The 22591-nt window shown below is 53.3% G+C and overlaps 1 protein-coding gene and 1 long non-coding RNA gene across 3 annotated transcripts in view; one reads left to right on the top strand and one right to left on the bottom strand.

Annotated features, from left to right (window-relative positions):
- Positions 1-14119: 14119 nt before the first annotated feature.
- LOC103564901 (uncharacterized) lies at positions 14120-20441 on the bottom strand. Its single transcript, XR_548178.2, has 2 exons — positions 20250-20441; positions 14120-15668 (listed from the first exon to the last, which is right to left on the bottom strand). It is a non-coding gene; the product is annotated as an uncharacterized lncRNA (long non-coding RNA).
- The window catches only part of LDLR (low density lipoprotein receptor), a 29678-nt gene continuing 24738 nt past the window's right edge, over positions 17652-22591 (top strand). The window contains exon 1 of one of the 2 annotated variants that reach the window (XM_070625519.1): positions 17652-17910. In XM_070625519.1, the coding sequence (XP_070481620.1) occupies positions 17844-17910 (67 nt within the window). In that variant the 5' untranslated portion in view covers positions 17652-17843. The remainder of the gene's footprint in view (positions 17911-22591) is intronic. The other variant, XM_070625520.1, reaches the window with a different exon arrangement.

The raw sequence follows: 22591 nt of genomic DNA, 5'->3' as shown, positions 1-22591 counted from the left end.
TCGTCATGCTTGCCTTTAATTCTTCAGAGACAGTCACCTTGAGTTCTGTAAACACGTTTATGATGGTGGCTCTAAGGTCCAACATCTGGACCCCCTCAGAGGGTCCAATTGTCTATGTTTTTCCTCAGCATAAGTCGCACTTTCCTTTGATGTCTTACAGCTTTTTTGTTCAAAAAATGGACATTTTATGGGGCTGGCCCGGTGGCACAGTGGTTAAGTGCACATGTTCCACTTCGGTGGCCCAGCATTCGCTGGTTCAGATCCTGAGTGTGGACATGGCACCACTTGGCAGCCATGCTGTGGTGGGCGTCCCACATATAAAGTAGAGGAAGATGGGCACGGATGTTAGCTCAGGGCCAGTATTTCTCAGCAAGAAGAGGGGGATTGGCAGCAGTTAGCACAGGGCTAATCTTCCTCAAAAAAGAAAAATAAATGGACATTTTAAGGAACAGATTGTAGCAGCCCTGACCTCCAATCCCCACAGGGACCCGTGCTGCTGCTGGGTTGGTTTGCTGGTTTGGTAATTGCCAGACTGACAGTCGGTCTGTCTGCCCCACGGCAGGCAGCTGATGGTGACTGTGCCCCATCTCTGGGTTTCGGTTTCCCTTCTTGCCTTGATTTATTTTTTAAATAGTAAAGAGTTGATTCTGGTTTGATTAGTTGTGGAGGGTCATTCCTTTATTTGAAGCATCTTCTGTTTCCCATCTTTATTTTGATGTGGCTTCCTCTGCGAATCGCCCCTGGGTCGGCCTGGCCTCGGGGTCAGCCGCTGATGGCTAGGAGCCTGTGTTCCAATCCGTGTGTCCAAGGCCCCGGCATGTGGCCCTGGGCTCCCTTGGGCGGTTTGCCCCTCGACCTGCCTTGCTCATGCCCGTCCCTCAGCCTGGCACACGGCCTCCCGTCGAGCAGGTTGCGCAAGTTTCTGCATGCAGGGCGCTCTCTCCGGCTCTCCCGAGTGTGCACACGGTGTTCTGGACCTCGGCCTGTGTGGGGCCGGCTGTGGCTGTCTCGTTCCCTGGACTCCTGTCCGGTCGCCTACGTGTTTGCAGGGCTTGGCCTGGCCAGCAGGCACCAAAAACCCAGGCAGAACATCCCGCCAACTCCACCGCTCGTGCCTGCCACCCAGGCGTTTTTTGTGAATAAACGCTTCTTAATTGTCAGATGCCTTTGCTTAATCTCCAGAATCCCGGAATGGTTGTTTCCGACAGCTCCTCTAGTTTATTGTTGCTTTTAGGGAGCGGATTTGCTAAGAGTCTCACCCGTAATTGTGGAAACGCACATTCTTTTGTTTGAATGGCTTCGACTTTATTTTCAGAGATTTGGATTTATGTTAATGTTTACAGAGAGCCAGCTCACCAAATCCTTGATTTCAGGATGAGGCCAATTTAAAAATGAGTTCCTTGGGAGGGAACGAAAAATACACATGGAATTTGAAAATGACAAAAGCGTGTGTGTGAGATAGTTTCTGATGAATGGCAGCAAAATCCAAAATAATACTGACTTATTAGACATGAATTCAGATCTGTCTCATGTCAGAGTCTGGAGTTGGGGCCTCAGGCTCCTGTCTTAGTGCTATAGTATGTGCCACCTGTATGTCCAAGATCACCTCATGGCCCAGAATGGCTGCTGGTGCTCCATCTATCCATTCCACATTCCAGCCATCAACAAAGGGGGGGAAGAAAGGCCCACCCACCCCTTAGAGACCCTCTCTGGAAACTGACACATTGGTCTCTCTCATGTGCCCATTGTCCAGAACAGTCACATGACACATGTGGCTGCACGGGGAACAGAAACGCAGCCTTCTTCTGGTGCCTGTACCCAGCTGCGGTTGTGCTGTTGCTCTGGAAGGAGGGGCTGGGCACCAGGGGCCAGGCGAGAAGCAGGCTCATGAGGCCTGACACACAGGAAGCAAGGGGTGAGCTCACAGCTCACTCGCTGATGAGGAAACCGAGGCACAGAGAAGGGACACATTTGCCTGATGCTGCGTGGCCAGGCCTGGAACCAGTGCCTCTCAAGCCCTGCCCGTCATGGTGACCCAGGACCACGTGGCCATGGTGAGTGAGGTCAGAGGTTGGGGCCTCAAGCCACGTGGCTCGGCTCCCACATTAACCTCAGCTCAAGGTCCTGGAACCAGTGGGGCCATTGTGTGACACAGGCCACAAACCACGGGCCTCCACCAGCCCCAACTCCGCGGCTCCTGGTGACAGCAGCCAGCTCCTCCCTCTGCCCTGCCGGCCACTGCCCCCCTCCCCCATGTCTCCCAGCAACCCCGAGGGGCGGGCGACATCATTCCCTTGTCACAGATGACACAAGGGGGGCTCAGAGGGGACGAGGCGTTCGCCCAGGCCGACACAGCGGTGAGCCTGGGTTTGGGGGCACAGGCGACCTCAGGGGCTGGCACCTGCTTGGATCTGGAGGAAAGGCCCCGGGTGCAGGACGTGCCACAGGCCCCTGGGGGGTGAGGGTCGAACAGTGGGGCACAGGTCTGTGTCCGCAGGGCCAGCGCACGCAGGAGAGGGAGCTGCGCTGGGGGCCGTCGGGAGGAGCGTGGGGTGTCACATGTGACGAGCAGCCACAGGACTGCCCTCCCTCCCACACGCACTTCTGGAAGCTGCAGGTCGAGACCTGGAGTCCAATTCTCGTCCCTTGAGCTTGGCTTGGGCCCCACCCTGAGTCTGGAGGTGACAGTGTGGCTGCCAGTGGGGGTCACCCCTTCCACCTTGCTCGCTGGGACACTCACTCTTGAAGCCACCAGCCGCCATCTCACAGCCCCACTGCCCGGAGGCCGCCATGTTGTGAGGAAGCCCAAGCAAGCCCGTACTGAGAGACCACCGAGCCCACCGGTGGAGAGGGGGCGTCCAGCCACCCCCCACTGCTCCACCCGCCCTGACACACAGGAACCATGAGTGAGAATAAACTGAGTGTTTCAAGCCACTGAGCTGTGGGGTCATTGACTACGTAGCAACTGTAACTGGAACATCCCAAAATAATTTTTCGAGTGACATAGGTCCAATTAAACTAATGGAAAGAACTTTAGAGCGTTGCTAAGCATAGAAAAACACTGCACAGTGAAATGTCCAGCAAGATGCCGTTTTTGATGCACAAACCAGACCCTGGACCATGCACTGCCATGTAAACTTAGAGAAAGGTCCATCAGGATACACCCCAAACACACCACATCCCACACAGCCATTATCGCTGGGGACGAGGGATAAGTGGATGGAGTTGGGAGCTGGTGAGGCCCCGACACTTGTCCGTCCATTGTAAGAACCATTTCTTGATTCCTCACTGGTGTTTAATTCAACAGAACAGTTGGTTTGTAGTTTGTTTCGTGGTCTCAAATATTTCTCACAACTAGAAGGACATGCAACTAAGATGTACACATGTGTACGGGGGGGGGGTGGGTGTTGGGGAGATGAAGCAGAAAAGAAAAAAAGATTTCTACTGCAATGAGGCCGTTCCTGCCTTCTGGGGCATTGATACTTACAAGGTGGCCAAAGCCCAGCTCATCACGCTCCTCCCACACCTGATTCTGATCCCATGTCCCCACCTCCAGGTGGCCCCAGTGGCCCCAGCAATCCAAGTCCGCTGTTGTCCCTTTCCCTCAGGCCCCACCACCCAGCCAGTCTCCCAGCTGAGCCTTTTCTAAGTACCTCTCCCATCTGTCCACCTGCCGCTCCATCCCTGGCTCCCGCCTGGGCCACCATCGCTGGTCTGGACCACTGTGGTCAGCTCCTCCCTGGTTCCCCGCCTTCACCCTCACTCCCCACCAGGCTGGCCTTCCCGCGCGCCAGAAGCTTCTGAACTTCGCGATTCCCACGTGCACGTGGGGCCCTGATCACGTGAGCCTGGCAGCCCTCCCGCCATCGCCTTACTGAAATGCACACTGCTCACTTCCCGGCCTTTGCACATGCGCATCCCTCCCCAAAGGCCTCACTCTGCGAATCTCCTTCCTCTGAGCCTCGTCTCCAATGTCACCTTCCCACACTCGTCGCCTTCCTTGATAAGCTGGGAGCGGAAGCGTGTAGCCCTCCCTAGGAGCACCCAGAAAGGTGTGTTTCCAGAGCTTATTTCCATGACACCCTGAAGGCTGGTTGCTAAGCAACCAGCAGGAGGCGGATGTGGGTAAGAGATGAATGGATGGAAACCGAAAAAGAAACACCAGCTCGTTGGCTGAAAAAACGCACTAAGAAGCTGACAGTGGAGGAGTGCTTCCTCTTTGCTGTTATCTTTAGAAGCCCCACCGAGGTCCGGAAAAGAAATACGAGCGTGTTCATGAAAAAAAGGTTTAATCCCATAACCACCGAGTAAATGCAAACTAAAACATTGAGGAAATACTTCATCATTAGTATTTTTCTTAGCAAATCGGTGAAGGCTTGTTCAGTGATAACACTGTTGGCAAGGCAATGGGACGGCGGGCCCTCAGTCACAGCTGCACACAGATCCGGCTTTCTAAACAGCAACTGGACAAGGTGACATAAAAATGTTTAGACCTTTTTCTCAGGAGGTTGTCAGCCCATCGAAGACACGTGAATGGGTATCGTTTCCGTGGTTCGGGTGGGGATGAAAGAGCTCGACAATAAGGCAGTGGCGACACCTGCTCTGTTCCATCCTGAAGAGACATCATATTGTGGGCATCAGGAAGAGCTCAGATGCGGCAGAAATGGGCTACAAACTAGTGTTGGTCAATAAAATCCGCGTAAAGTCTGCAGCCTTGTTAACTGTGTTGTGCTAACGTCAGTTTCCTGGTCTCATAAAGCACTATGGGTATGGCGATGTTCCCCACCCTTGGGAGAAGCGGGGGAAGGCCCAGGGAACCTCTGTGTTATCTTTACAACTCCTTTTGCGCCAATAATTATTTCAAAATAAAAGTTGAAAAAAAATGGTATCGGTCAGGACAAGCTGGGTGTGTGCTGCCGTAACAAACAGCCCCATCGAACAAGTGGTTTAAATCAACAAAAGGTGATTTTTTTCTTCACACGTGACCAGTTCGGGTCACTTAGGGACCCAGGAACGTGGAGGCCCTGTCTTGATGTGCGTCACCACGGTCCCCAAGACAGGAAAGTGACACTTAGAGCATCCCCCTGGAGGTGACACTTCCGCCTGATATCCTTGGCCACGATGAACTTCACTTGGGGACAAAAAGAGCAATTTGGGGGGCCTAGAAGGACAAGTTTGGTGACTCCCACATTGTGCAGAGAAAATAATCCCATTTTATAAAAACGTCCACGTCACATGTATATGAGTAGAGAGACTGGAAGAAATAACATACAACCAGTGACGCTCGTGAATCAATGCTGGGTGTCTGGTGCTTCCCAGTAATTTCTAAGTTTTCTACTTCTGAGGTTTTCAGATTTAAGCCCGTGCTGTCATCCAAGAAAACGATGGCGTTTAGATGGACCTCTGAGGAATGTTGTAATAGATCATTAAGGCTGAGGGTTTGCGGATGTGGCACCTGTGGCTTTTCCAGCCTCAGATATGGGTTCCCTTGGTTTGGTTTAATCTGACAGATGTTTGATCAAGCAGGATTCTTGTTGGCAAATGGCACAAACCAGCTTGGGTGACTTCAGAATCAAAAGGAACAATGAGAATCTGGCTTGGTGGCTAGCGGTTAAGTTCGCACATTCCACTTTGGTGGCCTGGGGTTTGCAGGTTCAGATCCCGGGCGTGGACCTGGCACTGCTCGTCAAGCCATGCTGTGGCAGCATCCCACATAAAGTAGAGGAAGATGGGCACGGATGTTAGCTCAGGGCCAATCTTCACACACACACAAAAAGAAAACAAAAAATGAGAGCCCCTTTCTCCAGAACAAAAATGAACATGAATGCCAAAGGTTTCATTTGTTTTCAAGAGATTTTAAATGAATAAAAATAACAATTTTCATTCTTTAAGGGATTCTTGAGTAGCCTTTGGAAACCCCCACCATCAAATGAGGTTTCTCAAGGACGTATTGCATGTACGATTCGTTCATTTGTTCACTTATTTATTGAGCTCCTGCTGGGAGCTGGGATGCTGACAGGAACAAGAATGCAGTCCCTGCCCTCAACCAGGTCCCAGTCTAGTGATGGGAAAAGGCACCGAAAATATCGATCCCATATTGATGCACAGGGGAATAATGGGAGAGCCTAGGAGGAACACCCAAGCTGCCAGCAGAGGAGGAGAGGCCGGTGGGGCTTTAGGGAAGTGTGATACCTGTGCTGAGCCTTAGAGGAAAAGAGTTCATCTGCCAGGGACTTCAGTTGAGTGTGGCAGAAACTCAACCCAACCTGGGGTAAGCAATATATAACTGGAAAACCCAGGGATGCCTTCAGGCATGGCTGTATCAAGGTACTCAGGTCTAGCCATGAGGTCAGGATTCCATGTCGTGGCTCTGTCCCTCCCTGTCTCAGGGCTTTCCCTTTTGGCAGGACCTCCCCTAGTGGTCCCAAACGGAATGAATTCCCATTGCTCCATCCTTCTCAACTCAGCTACCCTGACAGAAAGAGAGCTCCTCTTTCCCTGTCCTCTCATTGGCTGGCTTGAGTCACACGCCCATCCTTGAGTCCATCTCTATGGCTGAGGGTGATTTACTATTCTAACTGGTCAGGCCAGGGTCACGTGGCCAATCCCTTGAGACTGGCAGGCAGGGACCTGGCTATGGCCCGAGGATCAGGGAGAGATGGTCCCTCCCTCCCCTTTGTGACCAGAAGTCAGGAGAATGGCTGCTGGGCAGGCAAAGTCCCCAAAAGGCCCACTAAATTTAGATGAGGGGAGTAGAAGGAAAGGCGTTCTTGGCAGAGGGAACAGCATGCACCAAGGCCGAGTGTGCAGCACTCAGTTCAGGCTGAGAGAGGAGACGGGAGGCCTGAAGCCGGGACGAGGTGCCCGGTCTCCCGGGGGACCGGCTGGCAGCCCCGCACAGTAATAACAATAACACCAGCGAACGCCCTTGACTCAATTGATCTGGATGCTTGTCCTAAGCAGCGAGCCGTCCTCATGGCCACTTGACCGAGGAGGAAGTCAGGCCCAGGGGAGTCGGAGAACCTGCCCGAGGCTGCACAGGCGCAGGGAAGGTCGTCCTACGGGTGCAGAAATGCCCGCCTGCTCCGTGCAGCAGAACTGGGTCTCAGGGATGCTGGCGGCTGCAAGGGCATCTGGGAAAGTGGCTTTAACTGGGCTCATTAGAGCTGGAAACAGGATAAAACTCTCTAAATAAAAAAGAAAAGGAATGTAAACTGGTGCAGCTGCTGTGGAAAACAGCACGGAGCTTCCTCGAACGATTAAAAAGGGAATCATCAGGGGCCAGCCCGGCGGGGTAGTGGTTAAGTTCACGCTCTTGGCTTCAGCAGCCCAGAGTTTGCAGGTTCAGATGCAGGACGCAGACCTAGCACCACCCATCAAGCCACGCTGTGTCAGCGTCCCACATAAAATAGAGGAAGACTGGCACAGATGTTAGCTCCGTGACAATCTTCCTCAGCAAAAAAAAAAAAAAAAAGGAAAGAAAAAAGAATCATCATGATCCAGCAAGTCCACTTCTGGGTATAAACTCAGAAGAATTGAAGGCAGGGACTCAAAGAGGTCCTTGCACACGTGTTCACAGCAGCCTGATTCACAAGAGCCAAGAGGTGGAAGCAACCCTGCTGTCCATTGATGGCCGACCAGATAAACAAGAAGTGGCCCATCCCCACAATGGAATATTATTCTGCCTTGAAAAGGAAGGAAGTTCTGACACAGGCCACACGACAGATGACCCTGGAGGGCATTAAACTAGGTGAAATGAGCCGGTCACAGAAAGACAAGATGTGATTCTATTCACAGGAGGTCCCCAGAGGAGTCACGTCCACAGAGACAGGACGGAGGACGGTGGGGGCAGGGCCTGAGGGAGCTGGTGTTCAATGGGGACAGAGCTCCGGTTTGGGAAGATGAGAAAGTTCTGGAGACGGCTGGTGGGGATGGCTGCACAGCCATGTGACTGTGCTTAATGCCACCGTGCTGGACACTTCAAGATGACCGGGGCTGTCCCTGGGGCGCCGGGCGTCCCCTGAAGCAGCTCAGCCTGGCTGTCTGTAGGCCGCCGTGAGCCGGCCCATCAGGGGGTCAGCAGGAGCTGGGAGGCCCAGATGTTCACGCTGGACGCCCAGATGTTCTGTGCAGAGCCCGTGCCAGCCTCCGCCTCCGTCTGTCCCCAGGGGCTGCCCATCGGCTCGGAGCCCCCCGCCCTGCAGGCACAGGGCAGGCGGCCGTCGTTTGGATGCCCGTCGTCACGTCCACGTCCTCCTCGTCTGCGCGCTGCCATCCGGGATGTCTCTGGTCCGCCTCAGCCCCCAGCCTCATCTCCATCCTTCCCAGCAGCTCCCAGCTCCGCGTCGTACCCTCTGCTCCTGGTCCAAGATCCAGGCGACCAGTCCAGGCTCACGTCCGCCACCCGGGCCACAGGCCGGAGCCACGTGCCTGCTCGCTGCCCTGCGCTGCCCGCCAGGCCCCGTGCGCATGCGCCCGCGCGGGTGGAGGAAGGCGGGCTCGCGGGTCCCACCTGCCCGGCGCGCGGAGGTGGCCGGTGCCCACCTGGGTGGATGCCAGAGGCCGCAGCGTGGTCCCCTCCGCGAGCTCGGATGTGGCCGCAGCCCCAGCCCCCGGAGGAGCAGCGGGAGGCGGCATCCTGGGAAGTCCCTGCCCCGCCAGGCCCTTCTGCTCCGTCCGGGGGGCGCTTTGTCAGGACGGCCTCGAGCTGAGGCGGAGGATGAAGATGCTGACTCGCAGCATCCGAAGGAGAAGAGGGTCGCTGTTGCGTTTTGTGGGAAGAAAAGCAGGGCCCTCCGGGTGCACGCCACTGGCGGTGGCCAGGGAACCTGCACCTGGGACACGGGTGTCACGTCTGGTCCCCCCACCCAGGACCCTGAGTTCCAGCCCCTCCGGCCGAGGGGGAGCCCAGTTCCGGGCAGAGCGGGGGCGCAGGAGGCGGGCGGGCCCGGGGGGTTTCCGACGGGGGTCCCCACCCTGGAGCCCTGGGTTCCTGGAAAGGAGGGGTGAGCGCACCAGGCTGACCGACGCTGACCGACACTGAGCGCCACCGAGCGACACTGACCACTTGGCCGCCAGGCGGCGCTGCGAGCCCAGGCCGCCTGCGCGGGGGGGGGGGGGGGGGGGGGGAGCTCCAGCTTTCGGAGGAGGGTTTTTTCCCTCTCTTTTCTTTCTTTTTTTTTCTTTCCTTCTTCCTTCCTTTCTTTTCCTTCCATCCTTTCTCCCTCTCTCCCTCCTTCCCTTCTTCCTCTTCATTTTTTTCTTTGTACTTTTTTTATTTATTTATTTTTGAGGAAGATCAGCCCTGAGCTAACATCTGCCAATCCTCCTCTTTTTGCTGAGGAAGACTGTCCCTGAGCTAACAGCATGCCCATCTTCCTCCACTTTATATGTGGGACGCCTACCACAGCGTGGCCTGCCAAGCGCTGCCATGCACGCAAGATCTGAACTGGCGAACCCCGCACCGCGAAGCGGAACGTGCTCACTTAACCGCTGCGCCACCCGCTGGTCCCTCTTTTTTTATTTTTAATCCAAGCAAAATACAACCATAAAATTGAACTGTCTCATCCATTTTAGGTGCACAGTTCAGTGGCATTAAGCACAGTCACATGGTTTTTCTTTCGTTGTTTTTGTTGTCCCTTCCATTTTTTTAAACTTTATTGAGGTCATATTGGCGTATATCACTGTGTAAGTTTCGGTGTGCATTATTACCTATCGTTTCTGTACAGACTGCGTCGTGTTCACCACCCATAGTCTAGTGGTGACCTGTCACCATATATATGTGCCCCTTTACCCCTTTCACATAACCCCCCACCCCCTTCCCCTCTGGTAACCACTAATCTGTTCTCTTTGTCCTTGAGTGTATCTTCCACATATGAGTGAAATCATGCGGGTGTGTGTCTTTCTCTGTCTGGCTTATTTCACTTAACATAATTCCCTCCAGGTCCATCCATGTTGCTGCAAATGGGGCAATTTTGCCTTTTTCCTGGCTGAGTAGTATTCCACGGTATATATACACCACATCTTCTTTATCCAATCATCGGTCTATGGGCACTTGGGTTGTCCCACGTCTTGGCTATTGAAGCTCATTCACAGTGCTGTGCAGCCATCCCCACCATCCGTCTCCAGAACTTTCTCATCTTCCCAAACTGAAGCTCTGTCCCCATGAAACACCAACTCCCCCTCCCCCAGCCCCTGGCCCCTCCATCCTCCTTCCCGTGTCTGTGGTTGTGCCTCCTCTGGGGACCTCCTGTGGGTGGAATCACACCCTTTCTGTGCCTCGTTTATTTCACTGTGTTCTTCATCCCACAAGCAGTGGGTCCCATAAATGGGACACAGCCTTGTAAGACAACATCCCAGGAGGACGCAGAACGAAGGCATCGCTTCCCGCTCGCCTCCTCAGATTGGAATGCGGGGCTCAGCTTTCCCCTCGGGGGGACTCCTCGTACCCCGATGGCTGACCTGCAGTCTTGACGGGAGTCGAGACCTCCCGCCACCTTCGCTTCTGCCCGCATCGGTCTCTCAACTTTGGTCCCTCAGCAGTTGCGAAAATTCAGGGACGTACAGTCTGTTCCTGCCACTCGGGGAGCTGCGAGCCCAGCTCTGCCCCCGGGGGTCGTGCCTGGGAGGCCCCGCAGCCCAGAGCTTTGCAAACCAAGGACAGGTTGTTGGTAAATGAGAACCTGATCCTGGCCTTTGGGACTCGCATGGCTGCCCAGCCAAAAGGTAAACCGAGTCTGGCAGTTCCTCCTCACCTCCAGGGCCCCACCCTGGTCCCACCTGGACCAGAGCAGTCACCTCCTCCTCCCGGGTTTCCCAGCTCGTGTCCTGGACCCCTTCAGGCTGTTCCCCCCACAGCAGCCAGAGGGCGCCCGTGAGCACCCGAGTCAGGCCCCCTCCCTGCTCTGCTCAGAACTCTCCATGGCTCCCACCTCACTTGGAGTAAAAGCCAAAGTCGCTCCTGCCACCCACCAGGCCCTGCACGACCTGCCCCCGTCCCCTCCCTGCCCTCGCCTGCCCCTCTCACTCCCCTGCAGCCACAGCCGCCTCCTGCTGGAACGTTCCAACCTCAGTCCCACTCAGGTACCTCGCTGTTGCTCTTCCCTCTGTCACGGTGCCCTTCCCTCAGCCACGTCTTGGCTGTCCAGGTCTCACCTGAAATGTCCGCATCCCCAGGGAAGCCCCTTCCTTTCCACACTCTAAGGTCAGCCCAGTGGCGTCCGGGACACTGTTGACATTCTTTATCTTGCTCCAGGTGGTGGCTACACAGAGGTGACAACATGAAACAAGTCTCTGGAGGCGAACACCTAAGTGTCTGTGCTTCCTGGTCTGTGTGCTGAATCTCAATAAAAAATCATAAAAATCGGCATCTCCCACATGAGCCGCGCCTTTGCAGGGTCTCACGAATTTGATGCCTGGAAACCATCTGGTTGATTTGTTCCCTGTCTGTCTCCCCCACGACAACATCGCCTCCAGCAGGGGTGGGATCTTTGTTTCTGCGGCGTCCTCAGCACCTAAAATGTTCCGGAGACATGGCAGACACTCAGGGAAAGTTTGTTGAATGAAGAAGAAATATGAGGAAGTAAGAACCAGAAAGGACAAGTGAGGTGTCCAAGGTCACAGAAGTGATGCCAGCGGGACAGAGAGCCGACCCTTCCCGCTTCTGGCCAGACTTCCCACACCTCCAAAGCTTTCCGGGGTCTTCCAGATCATTCCAGATATTTCCAGACCCTTCAGGAAACCCTTCAACTGGGAGCAGGCTGTAAGTGATGCACTTCGCATGGATGTATTTCATGACCCACGACAAGGTGGGGACCATTAGTGACCAAACTTTTTATGTCGGTATTCATGTCGATTAATAAGCAGCCGGTGAGCTAAATATAAAGTATAACCTGAGAGATGTCACCTCTCCCAAGCTCTCGAGCTCCCTGCCTTGCACTTCACTCCTGTGCCACTGCCACTCTCCGGTCCCCTTCCCGAGGCCTCAGAGTGAGTCATCTGCGCAGTTTACCACTTGGATCCTGCCACACCCGGTCTCTGCGGCCCCCAAATACTTTCCTCCCTTCGAAGGGCGCGGAGGCCTCAGGCGTCTGTCCCGATTTTATGTCGACCCCCCCTTCCACGCGCGCCCCACCCTCAGCCAGCTTCCCCCCATCTCTTCCTCAGCATCTCCCGCTATTTTTAGAGCAGTTTTAGTGTCACAGCAAAACTGAATGGCAAATGCGGAGGTCGCCCACAGGGCCCTGCCCAGCGCACGCGCAGCCTCCCCCACTATGGACGGGGCACTTTTTACCATCGATGAACCGACACTGACGCGTCACTAGCACCCAGAGTCCACAGGTGACATTCCGGTTCCCTCTTGGTGTCATACATCCTATGAGTCTGGAGAAATGTAGAATGACACACGTCCACCATCACAATATCACTGCCCGAACAATCCTCTCTGCCCCACCTGTTCCTCCCTCCTCCCCAGCCCCCCGCAGCCGCTCATCTCTTTGCGGTCTCCACAGTTTTGCCGTTTCCGGGATGTCGTCAAGTGGGGATCACACAGTATGGAGCCTTTCCAGACAGGCTGCTTTGACTTAGTAACACGCATTTAAATTTCCTCCGTGTCTTTTCATGGGTTCAGAGCTCATCTCTTTTTATTTTTATTTTATTTATTTATTTATTTATTTTGCTTGAGGAAGATTGTCGCTCAGCTAACATCTGTGCCCAGCTTCGTCTCTTTTCTATGTGGGTCGCCGCCACAGCATGGCTTGATGAGCGGTGAGTAGGTCCGCGCCTGGGGTCTGAATCCCAGAGACCCTGGCTGCCAAAGCAGAGAGCGCTAACTCAGCCACTGCGCCACTGGGTGGCGCCTCATCTCTTTTTACACTGACTTACATTCCATTGTCTGGATGGATCATAGTTTGTTTATCCATTCACTGCTGGGAGTCCGCATTTTTGGCAACAGGAATTCGTGGGCAGGTTTTTGTACGGACATAAGTTTTCAACTCATTTTGGTAAATACCAAAGAGTGAGGTTTCTGGATCACGTGGTAAGAGTATGTTTAGTTTTCTAAGAAACTGCCCAGCGGTCTTCCAAAGTGGTTGCGCCATTTTGCATCCCCCCAGAAATCCACAAGGATTCCGATTTCACGGCATCCTCACCAACACGCATTATTTTCTGTTTCCGTTTTTTTTTTTTTTTTCAAATAATGGCCATCCTGACGAGTATGAAGTGGCGTCTTGTTGTCCTTTTGATTTACAGTTCCCTAATGATTAGTGATGTTGAACATCTTGTCATGCCCTTATTGGCCATTTTTTCTATCTTCTGTGGAGAAATGTGTATTTACGTCTTTTGCTATTTTTTAATCGGGCTGTTTGTCTTTTTGTTGTTGAGTCACAGAGGTTCTTTATATATTCAGGATATTAATCCCTTATCAGATACAGGATGTGCAAATATTTCGTCCCATCCCATGTGTTGCCTTTTCACACTGTTGATAGTGACCTTTGATGCACTATAGTTTTTAATTTTGATGAAGCCCAAGTTAATCTCTTTTTTCTTTTATTGCCTATACTTTTATACTAAGAGATCATTGCCAAATCCGGTGGCATCAAGCTTTACCCATATGTTTTCTTCTACGAGTTTATGAAACTTTCAAAAGCTCTTCAAGTCTTTGATCGAGTTTGAGTTCCTTCTTGTATACGGTGTGAGGTAGGGTCCACCTTCATTCTTCTGCACTTAGATCACCGTTTCCCAGCACCGTTTGTTGGAAAGACTGTCCAGTCCCCACCGTATGGCCTCGGCACCTGTGTCAAAAGATCCTTTTGGCTATTTGGAGTCTTTTGAGATTCCATATAAATTTGAGGGTGGATTTTTCTATTTCGGCCAAAAACATCTTTAGGATTTTGATGGGGATTGCATTGACTCTGAAGATTGCCTTGGGTACTATTGACATCTGAACAGTCTTAAGCCATGAACGTGGGCTGTCTTTCCATTTATTTGCGTCTTCTTTCATTTCTTTCAGGACATTTTTTAGTTTTCAGTGTATAAGTCTTTCACCTTCTTGGTTAAATTTATTCCTAAGTATTTTATTCTTTTTGGTGCTTTTGTAAATGGAATTGTTTGCCTAATTTCCTTTTTGGATTATTCTTTGATAGGGTATGAAATGCAACTTGTCTTAGTGTGTTGATTTTTTTTTTTTGAGGAAGATTAGCCCTGAGCTAACATCTGCTGCCAATTCTCCTCTTTTTGCTGAGGAAGACTGGCCCTGAGCTAACATCTGTGCCCATCTTCCTCTACTTTATACGTGGGATGCCTGCCACAGCATGGCGTGCCAAGCAGTGCCATGTCCGCACCTGGGTTCCAAACCCTGGGCCACCGAAGCGGAACGTGCAAACTTAACCGCTGCGCCACCAGGCCAGCCCAGTGTGTTGATTTCATATCCTGCAATGTTGCTGAATTCATTTATTCATTCCAACAGTTTTTTGTGTATGTGGGCTCTGTAGGGTTTTCTACATATGAAACTTCTTTCGTACTTCTTCTTTTCCAACTTGCATACCCTTGATTTCTTTTTCCTGCCTAATTACGCTGTCTACAACTGCCAATACCATGTTGATGGAAGGGATGAAAGTGGGCATCCTTGTGTTGTTCCTGATCTTGGGAAAAAGGCTTTTAACTTTTGAACTGTGGGAATGTTTCAAGTATTCAAACTAAGTGAAAACAGCCTTTTTCTCTAGTGGCCTTCTACTTCTCCTACTGGAAGCGGCCTCGGCATCCTCAGGCACAGCATGGGCCCATTGCTTAGGACACATCTTGCCCTGTTCTCTCTCCTGGAGCTCTCGAGGACACAGTGGCATCTCGGTCAATTCTGACCCTCCCCCCACCACTGACAGGGCTCTCTCCGTGTCCTCAATACGGGTTTGCTTTCCAGTCTGGTGTTCTGTTTCAAAAGAAGGACTAGCAGCCCAGGAGAAAGTTTGGGTTCTAGGAGCTGGCCCAGTGGCGTGGTGGTTAAGTTTGCGCGCTCTGCTTCGGCGCGCGGAGTTCACCAGTTCGGATCCCGGGTGCAGACCTACACACTGCTCATCAAGCCATGCTGTGGCGGCATCCCACATACAAAATAGAGGAGGATTGGCACAGATATTAGCTCAGGGCAAATCTTCCTCACCAAAAAAACAGAAAATTTGAGTTCCAAACTATCAAAATCCCAACGAAAGTGGAATTCAGAGAGAGTGCATCTCTGCTCTTGTTGCAATCACCCCAACAATCTCTTTTCTTTCTATTTATTTATTTAACCTTTACCACAGGTAGGCACTGCAGATGCAACCATGATCTCTGCCCTCGTGTGGCTTATGGGTGTTTTTATGGAGATGATCGAAGGCAGCGAGGTCAAGGCGGGTCCCTAATCGAACCTACCGGAAGGCTCCAAGGTTCCCGCAGTTATTCACCCTCTCTCTGTGCCTGCTGGGCCACAGGCCAGATCGCAGCTGCCATGACTCACCTCTGCCCAAAGGCTGGACTCCTTTGGGCTCTGAGCCTCCTGGTGAATTAATGAGCCAAAACGGTGGGCCGTCCATTAGAACGAGGAGGACGCTCACCCTGGGTTGTCTCAGGTGACTTTGCCAGCTCAGGAACTTTCAAATGAAAGGATTATTTTTCAGTGCCTCCGAGGCAAAAGGTCTTCCCTGAGAGAAGAAAAAAAGAAAAGATGCAGCTGCAACACAGACACAGCCAAAAAAAAGGCGAACCCATATATGGTGTGTACCATGTGCCAGGCTTGGTTCTAATCACTATATACAGGCTGCACTCGCTTTATTGTGCTTCACAGATAATGCATTTTTCACAAGACCCTCCCCCAGCAACCAGATTACCACTCATTGAAGGCTCCAGGGGTGGGTAGCATTTTTGAGCAATAAAATATTTCTTAATTAAGGGATGCACATTATTTCTCTAGACATAATATTGTTGTAGTCTTAATAGACTACAGGAGAGTGTAAAGGTAACTTTTATACGCACTGGGAAACCACGAAATTCGAGTGACTCGCTTTATTGCAGTATCTGTCCTATCGCCGTGGGCTGGAACCGAACCCACGACATCCCCGAGGCATGCCTGTGTGTATATCAATTTGCTTAATCCTCGCAACAGCCCTATGAGCTGGTTACAGAAGAAGAAACGGAGGCTCCAAGGAGTAGAAGTGGAGAAACAGCGTGACCCCGTCCTCAGGGCAACATGTCACCGTGTCCACACATGGCAGGAACAGAAGGGACCTGGAGATTTCCGCAGGCAGGTCAAAGGGACAACTGAGGACAGCTGCCCCAGAGACCCTGTGCAGGCCTTGGCACCCGAGGAATGTTCCTTGCAGAGTTTTTGTGGCCCTGTTCCAGGTCTGCCCTTACATCTCTGTCGAGCTAGCTGTGTAGACATCTTATTTATGCTAAGTTCCTTCCCGGAGGAAAACGTTTCTGTTAATCCTTTCCAGGCCTGTTGGGGCCAGAATGTTGGACTCACAACAGACACTGAGCTTGTCCGGTCTTGTAATTTTTCCGAAGGGCGATCAAACCCAGAACTCTTACAGACACAAAAAAATGTAGCACAAGGTAGAAGGAGCGGAAGGCGGTGCTGACACTTTTGTAAATGTCGCAACTCCCAGAATTTGCCCATCCTCGTCAATTTCCCCAGGCGGTGGCTGATATTTCCTTTGACCCTGACACTGAAGCTGCCAAGTAAGGGGAACAGGCATTATCTTCTTTGAAAGCTAATCCGCTCGCCCCAGGTCTGTCTGATTCCACGCCTGAGGCTCTTCAGGGCCAAAGTGTGCTCATAAATTTCTTCCTCGGGATTAATCACCAGTTTTTTTTCTATGGGTTCAATTGTCCCCTTTCTGCCTCTTTTCTGCCTTCTCTCATGGGCTTCCCCATCGGCCCGCTGAGAGGTTAGTACCCCGCTGGCCCAGCTCAGTTTGTAAGACCCCAGAGACTCTGCTCATTCCTGGGGGACCCCTCCGAGACGGCCAGACTTTTTGTGGGGTTCAGCCAAGATCCGCACACGTGCCTTCTGGGCAGGGGCTTCTGGCAGGCGACCTCACGAATTCCACATGGCTCTCCCTGGTCCCCCAAAGCTGCTCTCCGTCGGCCCTGAGCATCAGCATCAGGACCAACTCGGACAGCCCCCTGTTTTGTTTTAATTTTGCTCTGGGGCGAGGACACAGCCTTTCTGTCTGTTTCACTCCCTCTCGTAAAAGGAGAAATCAGTATTTACATCAGGCTCCAGGTATCGGGTCAACTGACTTTAGAAACGTTTTTGCTCCTCCTTCAAGCGCTGGCTCGCACAAAACAAAATCCATTTGGGGCTGGACTTTTGAGGATTTTTTTTAAATGCCTCGTTGATGACTGTTTATACGGTGATTTGGAAGAACCATCTACAAATTATATACGACTAAACTCCGTGAAAATCTATCCACAATTCCTAGAAAGGAAAAAAAAATTTAAGGGAGCGCTTTCAGGAGACGCAGCTCCAGTTTGGGACGACTCCTATTCTCCTGGGGTACAAAACGACAAATGAGGCAGCCTGCCCGGGAGCGGCTGGAATCTGAGTCAGGGTTTCAGGGGTTAAGGGGCCCATGTCACATCGGCCGTTCCTAACTCCTCCTCTCGAAACTCCTCCTCCCGCAGTGAGGCGAAGATATTTGAAAATCACCCCACCGCAAACTCCTCCCCCTGCGAGAAACCTCACATTGAAATGCTGCAAATGACGGGGCCCCCGCGTGCAGTCGCTGCTGGGCCGCGCGAAGCCCGGGTTTCCACCGCCGACACAGCAGACAGGGACCCGGGCCGGGGCGTTACTGGCGGAGGCTGGGAGCATGAGGCTCGCGGACTGGCGGCTGCGCTGGGCCATGGCCCTGCTCCTCGTCGCGGCGGGGGCTGCAGGTAAGGCTGGCTCCAGGCGCCCGCGCAAGTTTGGGATGAGCCTCCTGAACTCGGGGAGCACCTTGGCAATTTTTGGGGGGAGAGAGCGAAAAGCGACTCCATCCTGGGGAGACTTGTGGGAAAATGGCACGAAGTCCTTCCCAAACGGCTGGAGGGAGCGCAGAGCGGGGCGCGAGTGTTTGGGGGAGATCTGGGGCAGGCAGGGGAAACGGGATGCGGCTGTCCCCCCAGGTGTCTCCCTTGTCTCCCCCAGAGCGGAGTACCGGGATAGCCAGCTCTGGGGAAGGTGGGACCCCCTCCTGGAGTCATCCTAGGGGCGAGGGTGACCCGAAGCCCGGCTGCTCAGCCTGGAGGGCCCAGCGGGCGCTCCCCTGCGCGCGTCCACGGGCGGCTGTCCCCGCGGCGGCCAAGCGGGCTTTGTGCCTCCCGAGGGCGCCGCGGGCTCCCGGGCCCCGGCGGAGGGCATCCGCCACCGGGACCTCGCGCGCTTCTGCCGGGAGCCACCGCCTCCGGCCTTGCCCCTGGCCTCGCCTCCGGCCCCGCCCCTGCCCCGCCCCCGAACTCCTATTGGGCGCGATTGGAACAGGCGAGCCTCGAGCCACTCCCCTTGGCCAATGGGAGGCGGCAACTGCGGAGGCGCGCGCGGTGTGGGCGGGGCTTGCGCACGAGTGGGGCGGGGCTGGCGCGACACTCGCCCCGCACCTGGTTCTCCGGGAGGCGAAGAAGGCGACGCGTCGTGTCGTCTCGGGCACCTGTCACCAAAAGCGGCGACACGTCCCGGTCCCCTGGAGCCGCCTCCGCGAGCGTGATGAGGCGGCCGGCGAGCGCCTGGGCCCCCATCCCGGTTTCCTCCCGGATCGGTGACAAGGCCTTGGTCCCCGTTGTGTCCTCGGGGCCACCCTCGCTCCACCCGCCCGGGGCAAGTTCGCAGATGGGTCCCCGGGCCACCCTCGGGGCCTCGGTTCCTTCTGAGCTGAAACACTGTTCCGAAAACTCCCGCCCCTCGGTCGGACGCGAATGGCACTTCGCGGAGACCTCCAGCCGGGCCGGGACAGCGACAGCAGAGGGACCCCTGAGGGTCGTCTTGTGGGTTCAGAGGCTCAGTGGGTCCCGCAGGGCGATTTCTCACTTTAGGGCGTTTCAAACTCAGACTCGGGCAAGAGTCTGGTTGGTGCGCGATCCTGAGTTGTCCCGGGGCTGTAAGTGACCGCCCGCGGCATCTGACCTCGCCCTGGAAAACAGATAAATGGTCCTTTTCCTGCTCGGAACCGGCCCAGCCTGGGATTGGCTGCTCAACAGAATGGCAGGAAGCTTTCTTCATTGGCCCGGAGGTGGCTTTGAACTGGAATCGCTCCTTGTGACACATCCGTTTCCCCTGGGAGGGGAGGAAGGGAGGTGGTGGGCCCACAGAGCCGGTTATTCTAAGAGTTGGGCTGCCCAAGGGTGTGAGGCGCAGGGAGCTAGGCTGGGTCAAGAGACAGCGGATTAACCTGTACTTCACACGCTCACAGCCACCTTCCCTAAGAGAGAATCCTGGCGGGGACGTCTGGAGCACGATGGGTGGCCTGCTTTAGTTTCCTCTCTTGCTGGGTGGTGGAGGACGTGATGGGTTTTCTGTGCTCAAGGAGGCTCTGAGTCCTGATGCGTCCCCGGACTCCTGAGCTGGCAGCTAGTCATTCCCCCCAGAGTTGTGTATTTGTGGCAGCCCTGGCCGCTCCGGCTTGCTCCTTCAAAGCATTTCCCGGAGCAGCAGGGGAGGGGCGTCATGTCCCTTTCCTTAGGGAATGGAAGTGGCTGGACTCTGAACCCCATGCCTTTCCTTTGCCAGATCAAAAGCAGCGAAGAGTTGTGTGTGGGGTATCCACTATGCCAAGGGCACACCCAGACTTAGCGACAGGACAGCCTCCTGCTGGCAGTCGCGTCAGCTTCGGCAATGTGCCCCAGGGGGCTCACCGGACATTGCAAGGCATCCTTTCCTTCCAGGGCAACACGGGCCAAAGAAAGGAGAGCTTTTTTGAGACTGAAAACTTTAAGGAGAGTTACATGCCTCCTTCTGTCTTTCCAGGCTGGTCCTGCTGGGATCTGTGGGGTCCTCCCCTGAGAAGACCCACTTCTAGAGGCTTTTGTGGCTCGGCTCTCTGACGGCCCTTCACAAGCCACACCGAGTACGTTCATAGTACCCACACTTTGCCTGTCTGTCTGTCTAGCAGTGACCAGTGTCGGAGACAGGCCACCCCTCCCCACAGCAGCTGGCAGCACAATCTACTGTGGAGGTCACCCCCGGGGTGACCTTGATGTTACCTAGTTTGGAAAAGAGCACGGGTAAATCAATCTCTCACCATTTCCAGCCGCGTCTGGTAAACTTCTGTTTTCAACGAAAAGATTCTCTCTGCAGTTTTGATTTTCCCAGACGACCAGTGTCTTCGGGAGCGTGGGAAAGAAAACATCGAAAGCGTTTACCACCTCATTTGTGTGCTGGCCAAAAAGCAGAAATGTGTATTCTCCTTTTCTGTTTCGATAACCTTGTTCCTGACAGGTTACTTGTAACGAGAGATCTAAGGGCTATGTTTAGAGATTTATTTTGAGGTGGTGCCGTGCTTAGGTCGTTTTAAGCGTCCTCAGCACGGGGACATATGGGAGGGGGCTCTGGTTTGCTTTTGCTGAAATTCAAATGAAAGTGACATGGAACACCCAAAGTTGCTTCACAACAGGGAGGAAATGAGAACAATGTGTGGTTTCTTGGGCTGTGGGGTTGAAACAGGACCAGCTCTGTCCCCTTGCTCAGGATGGTGTTGCCTGCTGTGGGCACACCCGTCTGATGTGCTGTCACTCGGCGCTCACTTGTCTTGATCTCTGTCCCCAGTGACCTTGCACCTAGCAAGGCTCACTTCTCAGCCGACTGCTGTCTGGCTGCGCCCGGAACAGTAAAATCCACCCAGTTTTCATACAAACATTGTCTGGAGCCGTTGGCAGCTGTGGGCAGGCCTGTTCTGATGAAAATAGGTAGTGGCAGCCTCTTCCTGTTGGTGAGTCCCTCAGTCACCCGTGGCTGGCAAATATTTGGCGAACTGTTGCCAGGGGAAGGCTTGGTGTCCAGGAAAGAGTCATTGTTCTTTATCTTTACCCCTCTTCAAAGGTCTTTAAGATGTTATCAATATTTCCGGTGGCACATTTTGCTTTTAAGATGGATCCTTTGCAAAGGCTGAGAGATGAGACCAATAGATTTGAGATCACCTGGTGGTGGCGAGGCGGGAGGTGACAGGGATGACAGAAGCCCCTCCTCCAAGATTCCCCCGGCCTGAACTTCCTTCTGATTTTTTTCTGAGAGGCCTCCAATTTCACTCGCTTTTTGCGCACCCCGTGTGCCAGCAGCAAAGAGAAGTGACTCATTTCCCCCATTTGGCACAATTATGATTCAGCTGTGAGTCAGTGGGGCGTGGGGTGTATGCTAAGGCCCCCGGGGGGGAGATATCTGTTGGGATCGGTAGTTGAGCAATGCAGGTATCAGGATGTGTGAACACAGCACATTCCAAAGCCCGACCCGTTCGCTTCCGTCCTCCCGCTCTCTGTGTCCTCATCCTCCTCGTCACTCGGCTCCCCACTGTGGCCCCCGGAGCACGGCCTCCCCGTAACTCAGTTACCAAGTTCTGTCGATTTTCCTAAACACTCTGTATTCCTCCATCTTTATCAGCTCTATCCTCCTTTTTGGCCCCCCTCATATCTCTCATAGTCTCGCCTGACTGGTTTCCTGACCTCTGGCAGGACCATTGGACTAGAACGTCCCTCTTAAATTGAGGTCTAATTGACATATTATAAAATGGACAGATATTTAAGGGAACAACAGTTTAGTGAGTTTTATGAAATGTCTCTCTGTGTAACCGCCTCCCGTTAAGATATAGAATATTTCTAGCCTTCCAGAAAGTTCCCTTGCGCTTTTTTCTAGTTCATTCGCCAGCGTCACACACCAGAGGCAGCCACTAACCTGACTTCGATCCTTTTGGATTAGTTTTGCTGAACTAGAACTTCACATAAACGCAATCAGAGTTCGGACTCTTGAGCAACAGAAGCCAGACAGACACACAGACACAGTGTTTCAGCGATTCCTCTGTGGCTTTTATCAGCCATCTGTCCCTTTCTGTCGCAGAGTTGTATTCCATCGAACGAACACGTCACCTGCTCCTTTTCTGTTCTGTTCTTTAATCCTCAACAACAGTCTCCTGGGAATAGGGCCCACCCTTCCCCCCCATCTTCCAGATGAGGGAACTGAGGCCCAGAAGGATTAATTCAGTGGCTCAGTCCTAGTGTCATGGCCTGCAAAGTCACTTACCCCCAGGTCTGCACGTCTAACCACCTCACAACACTGCCTCTTGGAGAAGCTCCGAGAAAGTGCTGGTTGAACCATCAAAGCAGAAATGAATGAGGGGGCCGGCTTTCTTCCCTGCACCCCTTTACCAGAAATGCCAAGTCAGTTTCCCCCTCTGTCCGTGTGTATTCGAGAACTTCGTTATTTTTTCTTTACTTTTTAAAAATTTCAAGAACGAAGCATTCTGAGAAGAAAACCACACAACCCCGAAAGGAATGAAAGGAGCGCCTTGCCACTCTTTCCTAGGCCGAAACACAGATAAGATTTTGTTTCTTAGAAAAATAGGACCCACTGAAAACTATGACAGTCGTGCAGCGC

This window comes from Equus przewalskii, chromosome 6 (assembly GCF_037783145.1).
Source record: "Equus przewalskii isolate Varuska chromosome 6, EquPr2, whole genome shotgun sequence".
In the NCBI taxonomy this organism is placed as follows: Eukaryota; Metazoa; Chordata; class Mammalia; order Perissodactyla; family Equidae; genus Equus; species Equus przewalskii.
This window is presented reverse-complemented; position numbering and strand designations above follow the sequence as displayed.